This window comes from Mauremys mutica, chromosome 2, assembly GCF_020497125.1.
Source record: "Mauremys mutica isolate MM-2020 ecotype Southern chromosome 2, ASM2049712v1, whole genome shotgun sequence".
In the NCBI taxonomy this organism is placed as follows: Eukaryota; Metazoa; Chordata; order Testudines; family Geoemydidae; genus Mauremys; species Mauremys mutica.
In genome coordinates, this window is record NC_059073.1 from 267,338,480 (window position 1) to 267,359,264 (window position 20,785).

The following is a 20,785-nucleotide window of genomic DNA, read 5'->3' on the forward strand; positions in this document are numbered from 1 at the left end:
AATCTAAGGGCAGGTCTTCACTACCCGCTGGATCAGCGTGTAGAGATCGATCTATCGGGGATTGATTTATCGTGTCTCGTCTAGATGCAGATAAATCGATCCCCGAACGCGCTCCCCATCGACTCCGGAACTCCAGCTCACGAGAGGCGGAAGCGGAGTCGATGGGGGAGCGGCAGCAGTCGACTCGCTGCCATCCTCATGGCCAGGTAAGTTGACCTATGATACGCCAACTTCAGCATATCTTAGGTCGACCCCCCCCTACCACCACCAATGTAGACAATGGCTAAAACAACATGCACCAAGTGGCCAGAATATCCCACATTCAGAGTGTACAGGGATAGAAGCCACAGCTCCAGGCTAAGGGATGGAGTAGAGTGCTTTATATCCTCTCTGCAGGTTGGGTTGGCTTCTGGTCCATTTACTTAGATTTCACATTGAGAAGGGAGAGAATTTCACCCTATGCAAGGTAACTCTTGATTCTTCTTTGAGGGAGTGTTACATTCATTCTGGGTGAATGTTTGGACCTCATTAGCTGAGACAAAGAGGATACGGTTTGATTAAAAAAGGCCTGAAACCTAAGAGGTCCCTTTGTTTTAAGTTCAAAGCAAACAAGGAACCCTACAATGCTGTGGTGTAATGTGAGGCCTCCATTAAACATTTCAGGCCATGTTGTGAGGGTCAGCATTGAAGACATTTACGATTGACATTTGGGAGAGAAATCTGTGACAGATTTCAGAATAATGCCAAAGATTTCTTATGATATGGTTTGAGGAAGGCTATGTATGGTAAATCAGTCCTTTTCATCTAGGAACTTGATTATCAAAGCCCACTCCTTCTTGTAACAAAAGAAGAATATGAGTTTTTGAAGGTTGCAAGCCTTGTTCATAGTTCATTGTTTCAGTGCAATGCTTCCACAGCTCATCGGTCCCAGGTTTACTCTGCCAGCTTAGTTATTTATAACAATTCTTCTACCTTCCCAACTTTATTAAAAAATAAAACCACGAGGAAGTGTTTTTTCCTCACATTGATATTCAAAGGTTACCTGCTTAAAAACAAAACAAAAAATCCCAACACCCTTATTATTTAAGGCTTCTTTAATGTTTCATAGGCCATCCAGTGTGCAAGAAGACATAACAGAATATTTACCACAAGGCCCTGCAGGATAGATAAACACTGACCTTCTGAGACATTGTTCTGTAAGATGCTGTAGTTTGCAGAGAATCCCTCTTTTGCTATTGCACTGTCAGTATAAAAAACCATTGAAAGGATTCCAGTTGAAGAGCGCACTCGGCCTGGTGTGTTCTGTCCACAATAACGCCCTATGTGGGGGCCAACTGAAAAGAAACAAAGCATAATAGTTCACTACCTTTCTCCTACAACAATAAGTGTCAATACAATAGCCCACCAAAGAGATCCCTCAGCAGGAAATAGGGAGTCCCTGCAACAGTTTAAAATTACTGTCTCCTCAATAGCTTAGTAATGAATGGTAAATTGCTCATCCTGCCATAATAATCTAACTCATACAATGTTCCAGATAACAAATAAAGCTAAATATAGGGCTAGATTTTCAAAAGGTACAGTTTTTAAAGTTGTCCGTCATGGGCAATGATGGTACAAAATTACATGCACAAAGAAGCAGAAGTATTTTCTGACATGTGATTAAAGAACCTATTGATAATAAGGGGCTCTGAGTGGCCTAATCTGCACACCCAGCCTACAAGGTGCTGAACAATGTGAATTTCTCCTAAAGTAAAGGGGACTGAGTCTACCCAGCACCTTGCAGAATCAGGCACTTACTGCCCCAGTTTTGCAGGCAACCTGTCATTAGTTTTTCAGCAAATTTAGAAAAATGTTTTTTTCTCTTGCAATTACATAATGATCAATGAGAGACCCTTGTTCCCTCCTATGAGCGTTTAACAGCTTCTAGCAGCTCTTTTCTCCCCTTTCACTCAGACACTGGCAAGGAAAAAAAAATAAAATGAAGTATGAACATTTCCCCCACCTCTTGCTTTTGAATTCCTTAGAAATATTCATTACAGTTTGAAAGTTAAAAAACAAATCCTGATATTTTTCTGCTTGGCTTGTGCAGTGTGATGATTTCCCCCTTTGACTAACCTGGCTACTGCACAACCAATATATAAGGCCTTCCTGTGCTTGTGCATCCCTCTTGGATAGAGCCATAAACTGCTGAACAGTGATAAATCTCTGCTAACAAACATTGAATGTAGTACTAGATTCTATGCAAAAACTTCGCTATAATATTGGCAGGCCACAAAACCCACACCTTCAGCCTTCCAGAGCTAAATGACCACACTGCCACATCATCATCGTTGGAAGTCTGGTTAGTTTTCAGTTTAAAACGTAAAATGTTTACAAAGCTTAATTATTAAATATGCAAGGAAAAACATCAGCTAACATAATTTCTCTAGAAATTTACTGGGTTTTGCCAGCAAATAAAACAGTTTCCACTTGGAATAACCTCCACTGCCAGCCACACTTCTCTACTACGCCAGTACTGCCTCTATCTTCTGGCCACAGTCTCTTATAGAATCAGCTTCCAGTTGCCTTGGCAATGCCATCACATTTAAAATAATAGTCACCAGCCAACTCAGACCCTTTTTTCACCATGGCTGCTCTGGATGTATGGATGTAATGGAACATGCTGCAGAGGACATAAATTGGATTCTTTCCTGCCCTGGAAACCATGAAACCACTTATGATCTTATTATTTGAAATGAGAAAGCTGTTCTTCTGGAGCACTAGCAGTACTACTCGTTAAAAAAAAAATTGTCAGTCTGAATACAGCTTGACCCTTCATTGTCTTTTTTTCCTAGGATGGGAAAACAGCTGTGACCCTGCTCCTTCCCACTATGGCCTTTGATCATTGTAGCCACTGACTTTGCTGAAGACTACAAGAGAACAGGAGAGATGTGGCCTCCATGTTATGGTACTCAGAGTCCCCCTCCCCCATTTCCTGCAGGGAAGGACCCTTTGAAATGGCAAACAGAAGAGAACTTTGTTTAAAGCAGACTCATAGTTTAAGATTCACCATGACTCACTGGCTTATAATTTTTAAAACATACTTGGTAATTCTGCATTTCATTCTTCTGATTATTGCCTCTAGATATCACAGCGCTATTCTCTTTGCTAGGCTATGTAGATTCAGGAGCCAAAAGCTTTGCAAAACATGATACAAAGAAGTATTGAATTTTCTTACACAACATGTAAGCCTTAACTTACTGAACTAATACAATATTGATCCTAGCAGAACTAGATTAAATAGAGCTTCTTATTCTTCTATATAAATACCTACCATACTTTGAGGGCTTTTTTCCCATTTAAGTCTTGCAGACTTCTGAATGAGAATAAATTACTTAATAATGTATAAAGAGTCACCACACCAAATAATGTACTGTGGAGAAAACAGCTTGAACAATAATCCAAAGAGACAATATCATTGCTTATTTAGATGGAATGTGTCTCTCTTTCTTGTAGTGTCCTGCTAATCCTTCCCATTCAGGAGAGAGTGAGCAAATTCTCACTTATGATGTATGTGGCAAAGGAATACATACATTCCAACACAGAGAATGCTTTCCTAAAATCCAGACAGAAGAATACATCTGAATTCTGGACTGCTGATGCTAGAACGATAGACTGCTGGAGACCAGGCCTAGAAATCTGTTGGTAGCCTCCAGCAATAAGGATTTGTGTAATTCTGTTAGCATGCCACATGAGGATCTCATCCATATGTGTGTCACTTGGGGTATGTTTACACTTTGAGCTGGTGGTGTTATTCCCAGCTCAAAGACACATACTCAGATCAGGCTAGGGCACTAAAAATAGAGTAGCTATGCCAGCATGAGCATTGGAAGGGGCTAGGCTGCCCCAAGTATGTACCCGTCCCAGACCAGAGGCATGTACTCAGGGTGGCTAGTCCCTCCTGTCACACTGCCATAGCTACAATCTAATTTTTAGATCCCTAGCTCAATCACAGCTAGTGTGAATATGTCTTCTCAAGATGGGAATCACATCCCCAGTCTGAAGTGTAAATACACCCTTGGAATTGATGTAGACTCATCAGAGACCATCTGACATTGCCAACAGAGCAGAGGCATCTGTGCGAGCCCTCCCTGGATTTATCCACTTGGTTGCTGGTGCTCTATCTGTCCCTGAGATTCCTGCCTCCTTTCTCAGCTAATCTGCATGGGAAAGGAATTCATTATATTTAGGCTACAGGGTTGAAGGGGCAGAACCATCCTAAAATGCAGACACTAGTTCTGCCCATTCCAGTTTAAAGCTAGATGTTCTGAGTATGTACATGTCAGGGGTTGAGCATTCACAGTTCATGCCTAATGATTTAACACTCTCACTAGAAAGTCTATTCCTAGTTGTGCTTCCTTTTTCCCTCTGTAAAGATGAAACCACAGAAGAGATATTGAGCTGAACTATTTTCCCTTGAGGCCATCAGACTCATCTCAATGTTGTATTGCCTTTCACATGGTTCCTTTCATGGTTGCCTTTCACATTGGCCTAAGGGGCCAAATTCATATTGTGTTTAAATCCATTGCAAAAAAGTGCCAGTGCTATCCATCTTAAAATACTAATTTAAAGTGTAAATTAATTAGCCATCTTAATGAACATTAAAATCTGCTTTTTAAAGTATACTGTATGCCATATAAAGTAGGGCTGTCGATTAATCACAGTTAATTCACGATTAACTCAAAAAACTAATTGTGATTACAAAAATTAATTGTAGTTAATTAAATATTTTGGATGTTTTTCTACATTTTCAAATATATTGATTTCAGTTACAACACAGAATACAAAGTGAACAGTGCTCACTTTATATTATTTTTATTACAAATATTTGCACTGTAAAAATAGTATTTTTCAATTCACCTCAGACAAGTACTGTAGTGCAATCTCTTCATTGTGAAAATGCATCTTACAAATACAGATTTTTGTATTACAGATTTTTTTTCTTACATAACTGCACTCAAAAACAAAATAATTTAAAACTTGAGAGCTACAAGTCAACTCAGTTCTACTTCTTGTTCAGCCGTTAGCTAAGACAAACAAGTTTGTTTACTGCCTGCTTCTTATTTACGTCACGTGAAAGTGAGAACAGGCATTCGCATGGCACTTTTATAGCCAGCATTGCAAGGTACTTACATGGCACATATGCTAAACATTTGTATGCCCCTTCATGCTTTGGCCACCATTCCAGAAGACATGCTTCCATGTTGAGTATGCTCGGTAAAAAAAATTATTAATTAAATTTGTGACTGAACTCTTTGGGGGAGAATTGTATGTCTCCTGGTCTGTTTTACCTGAATTCTACCATATATTTCATGTTATAGCATTCTCAGATGATGACCCAGCACACACTGTTCATTTTAAGAACACTTTCACTGCAAATTTGACAAAATGCAAAAAGGTACCAATGTGAGATTTCTAAAGATAGTGACAGCACTCAACCCAAGGTTTAAGAATCTAAAGTGCTGTCCAAAATCTGAGCAGGAGGAGGTGTGGAGCATGCTTTCAGATGTTTTAAAAAAGCAACACTCTGATGTGGAAACTACAGAACCTGAACCACCAAAACAGAAAATCAACCTTCTGCTGGTGGCATCTGACTCAGATGATGAAAATGAATGTGCATCAGTCCACACTGCTTTGGGTTGTTATTGAGCAGAATCTGTCATCAGCATGGACGCATGTCCTCTGGAATGGTGGTTGAAGCATGATAGGACATATGAATCTTTAGCACATCTGGCACATAAATATCTTGCAACGCCAGCTACATCAGTGCCATGCGAATGCCTGTTCTCACTTTCAGGTGACAGTGTAAACAAGAAGCGAGCAGCATTATACACTGCAAATGTAAACAAACTTGTTTTTCTGAGCGATTGGCTGAACAAGAAGTAGGACTGAGTGCACTTGTAGGATCTAAAGTTTTACATTGTTTTATTTTTGAATGAGGTTATTTTTATACATAATTCTACATTTGTAAGTTCAGCTGTCATGATAGAAATTGCACTACAGTACCTGTATGAGCTGAATTGAAAAATACTATTTCTTTTATTTTTTACAGTGCAAATATTTGTAATAAAAAATAAATGTAAAGTGAGCACTGTACACTTTGTAGTCTGTGTTGTAATTGAAATCAATATATTTGAAAATGTAGAAAACATCCACAAATATTCAAATAAATGGTATTCTATTATGGTTTAACAGCGTGATTAATTGCACAATTAATCGCGATTAATTTTTTTATCACTTGACAACCTAAAATAAAGTATTTCACAGGATAGTAGGGTTTTTATTGTCTAAACATTTACATATAATTTAGTGTTTAGGGTGCTTAATGGAATTTGAAAAATGAACACCTGTCCTAGCAGGTCCAGTAGTCAAGTATGAGCTGTTACATACTATTCCTTAAAAGGTTATCACCAGTATAGAGAGTAACCACAATAACAACAAACAACAACAACAAAAAGGCAGCTAGATTAATGGCATCCTTTATTTGCACTGATGTGAACAACGATAGCAAGTGTTTTTAGTTCTATAATTTAGGGCACGCACTTGTAGTATTGACCGGAGCTGTAATGCTTAGCCTGTGGTTCTCAAAACATATGTAAACTTCTTTAAATTGCTTTTGAGCCTCTGGAAGACAATCCATAAAGCTTCAAAAAAATCTGCATGATGAATATGTGCAATTCATCACCTCAGCTTTTCATGGTTTGGAGGGAATTGTTTTTCTTAGAAGTCATCAATGGATTGCTCTTAGCCAGGGCTGGGCTTAGGTACATTTGTGCCCTAGGCAAAGACACCAACACACAATCACATAATGACTTATTGCTTTTTTGCTCCCCTGCTCACACCAACCCACTCAGTGCCCCGTGTCACTTCCTCCTTCAAAAAGATGGCCCCGTGTCTGCTCAGTCATTGCAAGGGTTGACTTTAGTTTCCAGATATTTTCCAGAATAGTTTGTACCAGCTGCTGCTGTGTTAAAGAGAGGAGATCGAAAGATGCCCACCGCACACAGTTCTGCAGAAACAGTGCTATCCTGCAGAGTGCTGAGCATTCTGGCCTTATTCCCGGCAAAGCACTTACACTCATGCTTAAATGTAAACATAGAAGCTTCCCCAGTGAAATCCCTTTGAAGTCAGTGAAATCACTCACATGCTTAAAGATAAGCACATGCTTAATTGCTTTACAGGATCAAGGTCAGACCAGCACCTGCAGAAGGCTCAGCACCTGCCAGGATCAAGCTGTTGGAGGGGTATAGAAGTACAGCTGGTCTGAACTCCATGACTGTGAAAGATCACTTTGAGACTAGCTTGTTCAAGAGTGAGCATTAAAGCTGGTCAGAAATTTCCAGCGGAAGGTTTTTCCACTGGAAAATACCAGTCGATCAAAAGTAAAATGTTTCACAGGTATGTCAATTTTGATGACATTTTATTTTGAAAAAAAAATCAGAATGAAGCATTCTGATATGGTCAAAATGTTCTGTTAGGTCTTTTTAGAATAGAGCATTTCAATTTTCTATTTTGAAACAATATTTCATTTCAATTCTTTACGATGGGATACTTTTCTATACTATACTGTACTACACTGATATTGTAGTGAAGCACTGGAATTTTATCCAAATATTTTGATTGACCCAAAACAAATTTTCATTTGAAATTTCATTTGATGGGAAATTTCAAATTGTTCCCTTTCAACCTGGAAAAAAAAATTCTGGAATTTCCTTCAAAATGGAAAATCCAGTTCCCACCCTGCTCTAGTGCCATAAACTGTCCCAGTTCTATTCTAATGTCCTCTTATGCATGATGTCCTAGGCAGTTGCCTACTTAAACCTGTAACTATGGCTGCAGTTACAAATATTTCCCACAAAACTGCCCAATAAAATTCCATTAAAAATGTATCTTAACTCACTTCAAACCCTTTCCTATCATATGCAAAACAAACCAAAACAAACAGTGCTGAAGGGCTGGGGTTAGGTGCATATAATTGTAATTACTGTGTTTTCCCAAACTTCTTTTTCAGATACTGTAATGCCTATTTTAAAATACCACATAAATCGATCCTTGTGTGTTTGTTCTCATCTGTCTGCAGAGTCTTGTCATTTACCTAGATGTTTGGAGGCAGAGACTGCTTTGTTACCACACAATTATAACACACAGTCTGGAACAATGGGATCTTACTGCGGTTTCTAAAATGTACTGCAATACAAATAAATCATAAATAATAATTTTAATGACAAAAATAGCTTCAGCCTTTATACATATTTTCTGATAGAAAGGAGGATAAATTCTGCTGGCTGCAGAGTCATCCGTCTATGAATGATGTTTCAAATAAGTTCCTAAAACTATCACAGCCCTCAACAGAATGTATGTGAGGAGATATTTCAGTGTGGTCTACAAGATAGGGTCAGCTAAATTATTTATAAATAAATAAACATATTTATCATTTTAAGAAGAAAGTCAGACATAGTTTTGTACCATGGGTAAATTAGAAGGTTGATAACATTTGTTGATAATTGTTCTTCAATTTGGCTCAATCATTTTCTTCAACCAGAAAATTACCACTTTGAAAACCCCTTGACACTAATAATAATGTGTTTTCTTTCTGAAAATATTCCACATAAGTTGGTTGATTGGATCTTCTTTTTGTATGTCAGTTTAAATTAAAGTTCTAATGGAATTTAGACTGGAAAGATTTGGGCTATATGCAAATAAGCCTATTATTAAATGTTCCAGACATTGTTATAATATTGTTACAATTCTGTTTTCCCAACTGAGGAATTAAATATTGAATACTCTGTCAGCCACTCTTTTGACTCTTCCCTTGATACTTACTGGAAAGTGTTTAAGAGAACCATGATAAACCTATTAAACCCAAAACAAGAGGAAATACACAAACACACATTAAAAAACAGATACATTTGCTGTACCGGGAACAAAAGCTTTTATGAAAAAAGCAGTTTCCCAAATGTGTAAACCCAGTTGTGGTGAAAAATAGATCTGTCTGGAGAAACACACATCCTTAAACTTGTTACTAAAGTGGGTTTGAAATGTTAAATGTTTCCATTAAAAGAAAATGTTATTACTGTACAGTATTAATGGTTTGTAAACACCTACTTGCTACCGTTCATAAACTCAGAGAAAACATCCTTCAAAGCAGGGTATCACACCAACAGAGAAGGACAATAGCTTTTATTACTGCACTATACAGTGAGACAAGTTCCATGCTGGTGTATTTGGCTTTAAGTTACAAAATACAGAGGGAAAAGGACAACTGAAAGATGCTTCTCTTTAGATGCTTATGGCACACACAAAAAGCCTGTAAAAGGCATCAAGAACAGTTGGTTGCACATTACTGCTTGTATGATTCCTAAGGACTGCCAAGTTCTGATGTGTGCACCCTAAGGGGAAGTGCTCAACCTAGGGGAAACCTGATGTTAAATTCCAGTAAACGCAAGGCAACAGCAGCAGCAAACTGCAGGGTATCATCATACAATACTCATGTACCCTCTGAATTAGTGCTCAAAGTTTGGGTGCACAATACGTCTTCCCTGTCTAAATTATAAAAGGCCCAGTTCTGCCTTTGGTGAAATTAATGGGAGTTGCATGTTGTATTTGAGGGCAGAATATGACCCTAAACCAATTCTTTGACATTAAGGACAGTTTGTAAAACACCATGCACACTCCTTTGTGCTAGTTATGTGCTGTATTGTGTGCAATTAAAGTGTATTTCCCCACCCTGCTAATTCAACTCATTTTGTTTAAATCAAATGAAGACCTCTGTAATACAATATTTGAAAATATGACAATACGCCTTCTGGAACTCACTGTGGAGTAATGATTCTGTATACTGCAGCTCATTTTTCTCTTACCCTCAGGGAATCCATCCCAGATTTCCAATCGGTCATACCGACAGAACATTCCTCCCGGAGGATTTGAATCAGGTTCTAGTTCAAAGCTTTCAAATTCCAGTATAATCTCTGACATCTTTGGTGCAAAGACAATGTATGTGCATTCAAGGCTATTGGGATATTTTTCAGGGAATCCTGGAGATTTTATCACTCCACTTGGTGAAGTAAAGTTTCTGGAACATTCAGGTCCTGTGTGACAAAGAAAAATATTTAACTTAGCACTATCTTACAAAGCAAGCTGGTTAACTAGAAAACAAATTAGGTCATTTTGTCTTTCTAACAGCAAAGTGGCTTTTCAATGAAACACCTCATTTTAATCACTGTATTAATCATCCAGCCAGCTTGTTCCTATTATTGATAGTCAGGTATTAAAATGTAATTCACATTTATTGTGTGATCTCCAATTTTCAATCTGTGTAGAGCAATATGAAAACTTGTGCCAGCTCTAGAAAAAAAAATTATGACAAATACGAAGTCAGGTGGGAACAATGAAAGAGTAAGCTGCAGAAATCTCAACAGAGCCCCAGAGAAATAATTATAGCCCCTTCAAGCTTAAATCTTTAAATCTTAAGGTTGACAGCCTTTTATTGGTGAAATAGAATGTTTTACAAAAGCGGGTGAATGAATTCAGTAGAGGGAGTAGTGGTTTCAGATTCCTAGAGCAGTGACTCAGTAACTCTGCCAGATGTGACCTATGCCTCTTTGACAAACTAAATGTGAAAGGTAATTCGTACATGTACCAAGGGTGAGTGACTCATTCTGAGTGGTGTTGACACAGGTGCACCAGTAAAGTGTTGCTGTTAGTGAAGGCATGATAAACTGTGTGATTATGGGCAGTGTTGCTAGAAGTCACCTAATATCAATGTTGACACATTAACCTTCCCCAAAGTACCAGTCTTGGCTTCATTTGGTGTTCCAAAAATTGTTGTTGGTTGAGCAAAGTAACACAATGGGATGAATATAAAAGGCCAGAGCACTGCATCTGCCTTCATGAATGGAGGGGACAAAATCCTTATCTGGTCTCTTGCTGGCTGGTCATAGTTCTCCATTCCTCATATCCCACAGAAACCCTTCCTCAGGATTCCTGCTCTGCAGGTGTGTTGAGAGTGGGGTTCAGGCACTGCCTACACAACTTTCTCACCATATTAATGTACTGCTGATACCCCTGGATGAGTTGGCAATCGAGACCAAATATGGGACATCTGGATCTTAGAGCATGAGCCTCAACTGTTGGTATTAAAACAGCCAGTTCTCTTTTAGCTCATCAATCTCCAAGTGGCCTAGCCATCACTAGAGGGGGACAGAGCGCAACATCGAGTGAGCATGGTTTACATGAACATAGGCGCTTCCCTGCCTCTGCTTTTAATGGAGATTGGGATAGGGGAAGGTGGGGACAGCGGCTTTCTCGGGAGTCTGGTAGCAGAAGCCAGATGGAGCTGTTCTGCCATGGAGCCAGGTAAGGACCACAGGCAACAGACAGCCAACACAAATGCATGTGGATGACCCTGGTCGCACATCACAGACATCACCTAATATCAATATCAAAGGAGTGTGCAGATTTTGGGTGCTGAGCTCCCAGTTTCACCCACATGGGGATGCCCTACTGCCTGGGAGAATGATGTCAGCAAACTCAGCAAGGGGAACCCTGGAGAACTTCTAGTCCTTAACCTACGTTGTTTACTGTAAACAATCTGGCTTGTTGCATACATGTGTATATGAATACCCATCACAGCATAAGAAATGGTGCTTTTGAAAATGATGCAAAATATACTACTTCACATTGATTTGGCAGCCCTCAGAGTAAACTCAACATTTAGGAGATAGGTAGATCTGGAGGGTTGGCTCAGCTATTTCAGTCCTTAATCAGACACAAAAATTAGATGTAAATTTCAGGTCCTGAACACCTGGTCTTTAAAAGGAGTCATGACACATTTTGGAAGAATGATTATATTAAAGCCCCAGTTGCATGGCCAGTTCCAGTCTGGGAAAATTACATTTTATCTATAATTAAAATTCCTCCTCCACTTTCAATGGGATAGAGTGTTCATCTTCACTCCCTATCATACACTGTTCTGTAGTGCTACTGTTGCTGTTAAATAGTTGCTACTCTTCAGCTCACAGGTGATGCATTACACTGCAGTATTTTCTGTGTATGCTTTTGTTCTGTAAAGTGCTTTATGATCCCCCGAGAATCTAAATGAAAGGTGCTATATCAAATGTAAATCATTGTCATTATTGTTGTATTAAAAATAAGGAGCCAAATCCTAACCTGCAGGATTCAGGAGTGTTAGGCACGCCTTTACCCTCACACCTGGTGTCTCAGCAGTACCCTGACTCATTTTGAGCATGTTCAAACCAACGTGTTACAAGAGGCACAAAGTTCATTCAAATGAGAACCCTCACCAATATGTCCTCCATAGATCCTGATCCTCTATTTAACCTGTGCAGGGACTACAGGAGTTAAAGCAGTTTTGAGACTGTAGTGGACTCCATGAAGTGACACACTGGGGGAATACAGGAGAGAGGGTGCAGGGGGAAGGGATGAGGGGTTTTGTCAGAGGCATCCAACGAATAGCCAGTTCTGAGTTGGGGAGGTTGTGCATGTGATTGTGATTGAGTGTGTGTGTGTGTGTGTGTAAGAGAGAGAGACAGAGAGAGCAACTGTGAGAGGATACCAGAGGTCTCTGCTACCCACTTGCATGTCATTTGCCCAGCCCTGGGAAGGGGATGTCTTTTAGCTTGATGATCCCCTGTCCTTCCTGGCTGACAGCTTCATTTCAGAGCTCTCAGCTGGCTTCTTAGGGCTTGTCTACACTTAACATGCTACAGCAGCACAACTGTAGCTGTTGCACTTCAGTGGAGACACACTACCTAGTGTTGTGTACATGGAAAATTAGGTTGGCTTAACTATCCTCCTCAGGGGTGTGGATTTTCACACTCCTGACTGACGTAGTTAAACCAACCTAATTTTCTAGTACAGGCCAAGCCTTAGTTTGAGATCCTGGCTATCAGGCAACACCTCCTTCCCCAACATCACTCCCTTGCTCATTCTCCTGTCATATATAAAATCTCAGACTCTACCTCCAAGCATGGGGTGTGTGTCTGGATCTTCTCTGTGGCTGCTGCTGCTGAGGGTGAGTCTCTCAGTTTAGGATTTGAGTACCAGGTCCCTGATCACGGAGCCAACACATTCAAAATTAGCCCTAAACTGTGTTATAGAGCTGGGGTAACATAACTTTAATGAGTTGGGGGATGCCTTCAGAGGCGCACAGCAAAGTATTGTTCATGGCTGTCCCTATGTGTATTGCAGTGAAGCTTGGCACCACATATGCCACATATGCCATATGCTATATTGGTTGGGGTCTGGATCTTTTATCTGACATTTCCTTTCATGTCTGTGAAGCTGAGAAGAATGTCTTATGGCAGGTTTTATGACTTATAAGGTCAAGTTGGTCATGTTAGTAGGTATCTATATAATAGAATATACTGATTGGCTTTATTTGGCATTTTATTTATTTATTTACTTACTCAATATGTAAATTATGCATTTAATATATACATTAATATAACATTATCTGGGAGATACTAAATGTGCAAAAGTCAGGAAATTCAACATCCGTATTCCTACAGCAACAGTAACTCATACCTTAAGCACGTATGTAATACTTTCCACCTCTGTAGATGGTGATAACTTTTGTGCCTTAATATTAGGTATATGTAGCATCAACCAGAATTAAAGTTGCTTTGGGAGCCATAATTTTGAGTGTCCTGACTTTTGAGTATGTAAAATGTTATTTGTAATGTTACCTTAACATAGCTAATGCATATCAGTGGGAGATTTAAATGATCACATGGGGAAATAAATACAATATTCTCGTTAGCATACTGTGTTGTCACTAGACTATTATGAAAAAGGTCTCCATCTGAAAATGTTCACTTTCAAAAGCAGCTTGTTTCACAGGTCATTTTTGCAGTTGTTTTTTCTTGCACTTGAATTTTAACTCTTTTTAAAGGGGGGGAGGGAGCAAGCACTAAAAATCTAGGGGACAGATTTTCAGAATAGGTCAGCTCCCATTTTGGCACAAGAATAAGTGGCCAGGTTTTCAGAAGAGCTCAATGCATTCAGTGCTGAATTCTTTTGAAAATCTGGCCATTGGAGTCACAATGGAAGCTCCTGGGTGCTAAGCACATTTAAAAATGTGGCCCTGACTTAGGTGCATAAATGGGAGCTCTTTTTAAAAATGTGGTCTCACTTAAGGGCATTGAGCACTTGAAATTTTGAGCTTTGGGAACTTTGAAAATCTAGCCCCAAATGCTTATGTTGTCAAAGGCAATCTTGGTTCCTATAAAGAAACACTCTTTGTGTATTTATGCCTTTATTATCCAGTTTTGGTCTGGGTCCTACTGGCTTCTTAATGTGTGATTTATCGATCTCCATCCAACTACAGCTAAGGTGTATGCCAAAAAATGATCTCACCATCTAACAGCCAGTGACTCAGCAAACCAGCTCATCAGAGTGGGGGCCTTTTGCTGAGCCTATTAATCCTGGGTAGTTTCTCTTCCAGATGTTTTCTTCTGCACATATAGCTGCCCATGCTTGGCAGCCTTTACTGAAGCTCCTATATAGTCAGCCACCAGGATGTGCTTGAAAGCAGTGTGAACTGCCTCTTTCCCCTTGCCTCCGAAAAACAAATACTGAAAGTGACACCATTCTGATCCTTCCATCATCTGCTGGCCATGTGTAGCTAGGTCCATTCTGAGCCCATGGATATCTTTTGGGAATGCAGAGCAAAGCACTAACCAAATAAGCAAGGGACTGCAAAGGTTACAGTGTGATAAGGTGGAAACATTATACATCATAGGATGACAGTCAACACAAAGAAAGAAAATCAACAACTAAAAAAAAATCTAAATAAACAACTTTGTAGAATACATGCCATTGAAGGCTATCAGATTGCATTCAGAGGTGTAGATCCTCAGCTGGAGCTCATGCATTGGAGCAATGACAATTTACACCAGCTAACAACCTGCCCTAAGCATGTGGATGACACGAGCAATAAAACTTTAATCTACAACCAAATTATTGTTTTTTTTTCAAAAGACATAGCCTTCCTTTTGTCCTCAAGAACTATCATCAACTTTTCCATGAAAACAGAACAAACACCATGGTCTATGAGCTACATAATAATGAATCGTTTGCTCACCTCTTTTGAAAACTTCATAGCGGATGGAAAATCCTGCTCCATGAGTTTCATAATCAGAGACAAATTTAATAAAGAGAAATGGTCCTGAAGACACCAGAGGAGCGGGAGCAATTTTTCCACAGTACTTTCCCCATACGCGCCCATTTGCATTATCTCCATCAATCACTTCAACATAATCATACCTGATGGATAAATGGAAGAAAAAAACTTTTAACTTCCAGGAAAGAAAGGGATTTAATTAATTTAGAAACCATTGCTATACAACATAGATAATCAAGAAAAATGCTAGCCTGCTTGGAAACTGCATTATGCTGAGAGATGTAAGCAAAATGAAATAATTAAAATGGACTACATCATGTCTGTAGACATCATCTGGCAACATGGAACTATTAGGAAGAATGGCGTCCATTATGCTTGCAGACAATGTCAGCTTAAGTAACCAATTAACAAAAAAAAAAAAAAAGGAAATCTCATGAGCACAATTCTGTATTATTAAATTGTGTTCCTTTGTCTATGGTGGTGTTATCAATACATAATGCATAGCATTCTTTTCAAACTGTGAAGTTCTGTTATGAATTCAAAATGTCTCTTTGGCTGGCGCTCTCTGTGAACAATACTTGGATTTCTGTATACTACCCTCTAAATATATGGGCACAGAATAATAAATGAATCCCTAAACATTTGATTTAGTTGAAAACTCCACTACGTTCCAGACCACTGGCAGAAAATCTGTCATTTTCCATGTCAGTTGGACAGAAATTGAGCAAATCTTACAATCCACACTTTAATTATAACACTTGATTTCCTTCAGACAAAAGTTGTTTTTTTAGAACATATCCTTGTTTAAAAATTTGAATTGAGTTGGTTTAAGTGAATGTATTGTTTTAACATTCATATTCATATAGTATATGATCACTGAACTCTTTGGACGAGGTCCTCACCCTCTGTATGTCTGCTTGATTCCTATATACATTATCGGTGGAGATAAAAATCTATCAATAATGATTAACAGCAAATGTTCGCCTGGGGACAAGAGAGGTGCTACAAAGTTTCTCAGTCCTCTAAACTAGATCTGTCACCTTCAGGGACCTGACCCTGCAAGGCTGACTTCAGTGGAGTTGAGGGGGCTCAGCACCAGGCAAGTCTGAGCCTTATAAGAGAGAAAAAAGCGAAGAATAATCAAGAACAGCCTTGAGCTGCAGGACTTGGCCCAGATCCAAGGATTTCAAAGGCTCATTGGTGGCTGATTCTGGAGATTTGTGTCAGCCCCTAGTAGAGACAGGGAACAGCTGCCACTTACAGAACCAGATTCAATCTTTCCTAAAATTTGGTGGTGGTCTGTACGCACGTTTTGTTTTGGGCCTATTTCTAATAATAAAGGGGCTGAGACATTGGAAAACTTTTGTGTGCCTAGGGTGGTATATTTTTTGGTCTCATCCATATTGCATTTTTATTTATTGAATTGCTGCTGGCCAGACAATTTCGTTTAAGTTTCATATCTTACAACATTAAAATGATGCTGTTAATTTGCTTTACCCTTTTATTCTTCCATTATGTGCATTGAAATGTCCAGAGACATATTAATATACCAGAAATGGCTAAAAAATAGCAGTAATATAAACTTTATCTGACAATTTTACAGTCAAAGAAAAAAATGTCTTCATGATGACCAAAGTCACTTTTAATAACCCCGATCCAAACTATCTAGGGCACATGACATGTTTACATGAAATCCCATGAGACAACTGCAATGATGATATCACTAGTTAAAGTGGCCAGCTTAAGGCTCTTTAAATTAAAAATGACATTACCTCATCTGTTAAGATTGTATGCCAGCTTTGGTATATATCAAGTAAAAAATACAGCTGACACTGATGGGACTGTAAGCATTAACCTATGTGAAATATTGTGATGACTGCATTTCTTTTGATGCACCTGATGTTTCAAGTAGCAGTTGCTCAGCCAATAAGTTTCACTGTCCCATTTCAAAGTGATGGAAATACAAAGAGGAAATGTTTCCTTTTGAGATACTTTTATAGATGTTTCGTGTGTAAAAGATGACGTGTAAAGATTCTGTTATTCTTTTTTTTAACTGGGCTTGTGCCTTTTTTTTTTTAAATCTCTTTATGATTTAGGAAAAGGTCTGAAGGTTGTGGGGTTTTTAAAAGAAGGGTTTTTTTCTTTTTGTTTTATGCCTTTAGAAATATTTTCATGAATATCAACTTTAATCTTCCTAGAAAACTTATTGGACATGTCAGAGAATTCATATGATCAGTTCTTACACATTAATGGAACAGTTCAGGGTGTTGAATCTTTAACAAAGACATCCTTTCTCCAAAATGTTCAATAAACATGAAAGTTACAGGGTTAACGAAAAAGAAAAAGAGAGAGAGCATTTTAAACAGGCTGATCACAAGGCTTTTCTCTTCTCAGATGCTCAATATTTACTCTCCTGCCACTCAGGATGTCATCATTTCATTAGTTGGTCATAGAACCTTCCTGTTTAGACTACTGCATATCTGAATTTATGAAGTAAAACCAAGAACCCCACCCATGAATATTTATTTAAATTATATAAAGCATTTCTTGCCTTTTTTGTAATTCATAAAGAAGCAAAGGGCACAAATAGTATATTTTTCCATTGCAGATCACCTATTATATATATATATATATATATATAATTTTTCCGAGTTTTACTAAGGCTCTTGTATGCAGTCAGAGATAACACTACACTATTAGCCAGGATGGGCAGGAATAGTGTCCCTAGCCTCTGTTTGCCAGAAGTTTGGAATGAGCAACAGGGGATGGATCACTTGATGATTACCTGTTCTGTTCATTACCTCTGGGGCACCTGGCACCAGGGGCGGCTCTAGACATTTCGCCGCCCCAAGCACGGCGGCATGCTCTGCCGGTCACTGGGAGGGCGGCAGGCGGCTCCGGTGGACCTCCTGCAGATGTGCCTGCGGGAGGTCCACCGGAGCCGCCTGCCGCCCTCTCGGCGACCGGAAAAGCGCCCCCCGTGGCATGCCGCCCCAAGCACGCACTTGGCGTGCTGGGGCCTGGAGCCGCCCCTGCCTGGCACTGGCCACTGTCAGAAGATAGGATACTGGGCTGGATGGACCTTTGGTCTGATCCAGTATGACTGTTCTTATGTACACATTCTGTACCAGTTCCCCCACTAACATGCACTGCAAAAGATACTCAAATGAAATCCTCTCTCTTTCTCTTTGTGTCTTCCTCTATCGCAATAGCTTATCTGCACTCTTCCACTTTTGTTCACAATGAGATAAAGTGAATGGTAATTTACAATGTTCATTCTCTGTGGTCTGGCTGATCTGCATCTGTATGTGACACAATTTTGATACTAAATGGCTGATTCTAGTGGATTTTGCAATTTATGTGCAAGCTGCATGGGATGATCCAGACCTGCTGAAGATCAGAGGGTTTTTAAGTGACAGATTTCTCTCTTTTACTTTAGAAAAGTAATAATGGCCATTAGAGACACCTCGCTGTGAGTGGGAGGTGGGAAGTTAGAGATGGAAAGATTTAGAGATCGGACCTACACAATAAGTATATTGACTTCTGCTTGGTAACTACAGGTCTTATTCTAACAAATGGATTTAGATTCTTCTGCAGTGGAAGCTACATTTTATAGATGAGCTGCTGTACATTTGGGTATGGTATTTTGCTTATGGAAATCAAATTACGCTGGATTACAGTGGCTTATATTTGGAAACTGAAGTGCTTCTATCATTTTAGCACTTTTTCAAAATACCACCAAACAGAGAGCAAAGTGTATCACAAACAACAGTCCTTGTAAATAGGAGAATGTACAGTCACAACTTGAAAACGTCGTTGCCAAAGAAGCTAAGAAAGCAGCTTGCATCTCCCTCTGGAGTTGGTAACAGTTCCACTCCATAAGTTTGTCAGTAGAAAATGCTGTGCCAGGGATGCAGCTGGCATGTTGGCATCCCTCTTAGGAGACTGAATGTGTCACCTCAGCAGTGCACCCAGACGGTCTTGGCTCAGAGCCCAGAATACTGAGTTTGCAAATTTGGATCTCCCAGTTGGGAATTCACTGCTGCCAATGGTGTGACAAATATTTCTTGTAATGTTATAGTCCTGTAGGGTTAACAGCACAGACATGTAAATATAAATATGGAGCTAAATGCTACCTGAAGCTTTAAGTGAAAAAGCAGGGTGTTAATGCATGTGTGCAAATAGGAAAGCTTCCCCTACATGGGTAGCATTTGGATATTGGCTTGGAGGTGCCCAAGATACAGTAAATATACCCATAACATCCTATTTTTGACTCTCCACGTTTCTCTGGGATCTCCCATTTCCACTGTATTTAAAGATTTCACACAGCAGCCAGCAAAGCTCTTTGTGGCTTAGAAGGGCTTGATGCGGTTCTCTGTTGCTCAGTAGCAATTCACAGACCTCTCACTCGCCTTCCCCTCTCAGTCAGTGGCTGAAGATGCTGCTACTAGACAGTCCTAATTTTATGATTCAGTAAAAAAAAGTCTGGGAAAAATTCCCATCAGAATGATGAGAGAATATAGAATTCTTCCAAGAATTCATACAGGAGTTTCAAAAAAGGAGTTTCTCTTTTTGGAAAGTGTGAGTTATGGCTTCAGGAAAAAAGCCAGACAGCACCTATAAAAAAGAGCAGTGGGCAATGAGAAATGTAATCAACTTCAAAACCCGGCTTTAGGAGAATTCTTTAGTCTCAGCTTCAAACAGGAGATTACAGTGCTCTGCTTATCTCTGTTTTTCCTCTTCTGAATATGTCAGTGGCCCCTGAAATGCACCCTAGCATGTCTTGCTATTGAAGGTAAAGGCAGACTGCTATAAAGCATTGCCTGCTGCTGAAGTCAGCTACTGTACCAAGCTACTCACAGCTTTAGAAGATTTTCCTGTTATTAAGGCAGCGGGACCTCATTGCTTTTACTTTAAAATCTTCTTCCCACAGACTCATGCACACAGGCTGCTGAAACCAAGAATTCTGCCACTTGACCCTTTGAACCAAGTGTTGATTGACCAGACACGGGTAATTTAGATTAGCACATCTCATATATATATATATATTCTGAGACCTGTTGCGCTTTGTTCCTATTGGCTGATCACTAATATTTTGGTCAGCAAGGGCTCAAATATCTCTGCAAACCAAGAGTACCACCTGTAGAGTTACATGGGATATGTGTCAAATTGGCACAATTAACTTTTGGTTGGATTTCAGTCTCCAAATCAGAATTGTTTACATGTGTGAGAGAGCGAGGGGACTGTTCATATTCACCTTAATGTGTATGTATTTTATAAATTATTCTCTGATTGTTTTAAAGATAGCAAAGCAAGCAGAATTTACACCTAACTGATTCATGTTACAGAAGAGCTGTGAAGGTGGTTGTCGGTGTTCGCCATGAAGAGAAGTGCTGAGTATTCTGGGAGGTTCATTAGCACTTGCAGCTCTTACCCTCACTTCTCCCCACTATTTGATGGATAATTAGTGGGTCAAACTACCTATATAACTGAGAATTATTTTCCCCTGGGAAGCAAGAGGTTTGCCTGCATCAGTAGATTTTTGTTTGTTACCCACACAGCTCTGCTTTAGATAAACAGAAGGACAGAGCATGAGGAAAACTA

General features: G+C 39.4%; 1 protein-coding gene across 1 annotated transcript in view; it reads right to left on the reverse strand.

Annotated features, from left to right (window-relative positions):
- Positions 1-20,785, reverse strand: part of NRP1 (neuropilin 1) — a 140,239-nt gene that overhangs the window by 67,434 nt on the left and 52,020 nt on the right. The window contains exons 4-6 of the mRNA XM_045007919.1: positions 15,143-15,324; positions 9,900-10,127; positions 1,179-1,334 (exon numbers count right to left, since the gene is read on the reverse strand). Of these exons, the coding sequence (XP_044863854.1) occupies positions 1,179-1,334; positions 9,900-10,127; positions 15,143-15,324 (566 nt within the window). The remainder of the gene's footprint in view (positions 1-1,178; positions 1,335-9,899; positions 10,128-15,142; positions 15,325-20,785) is intronic.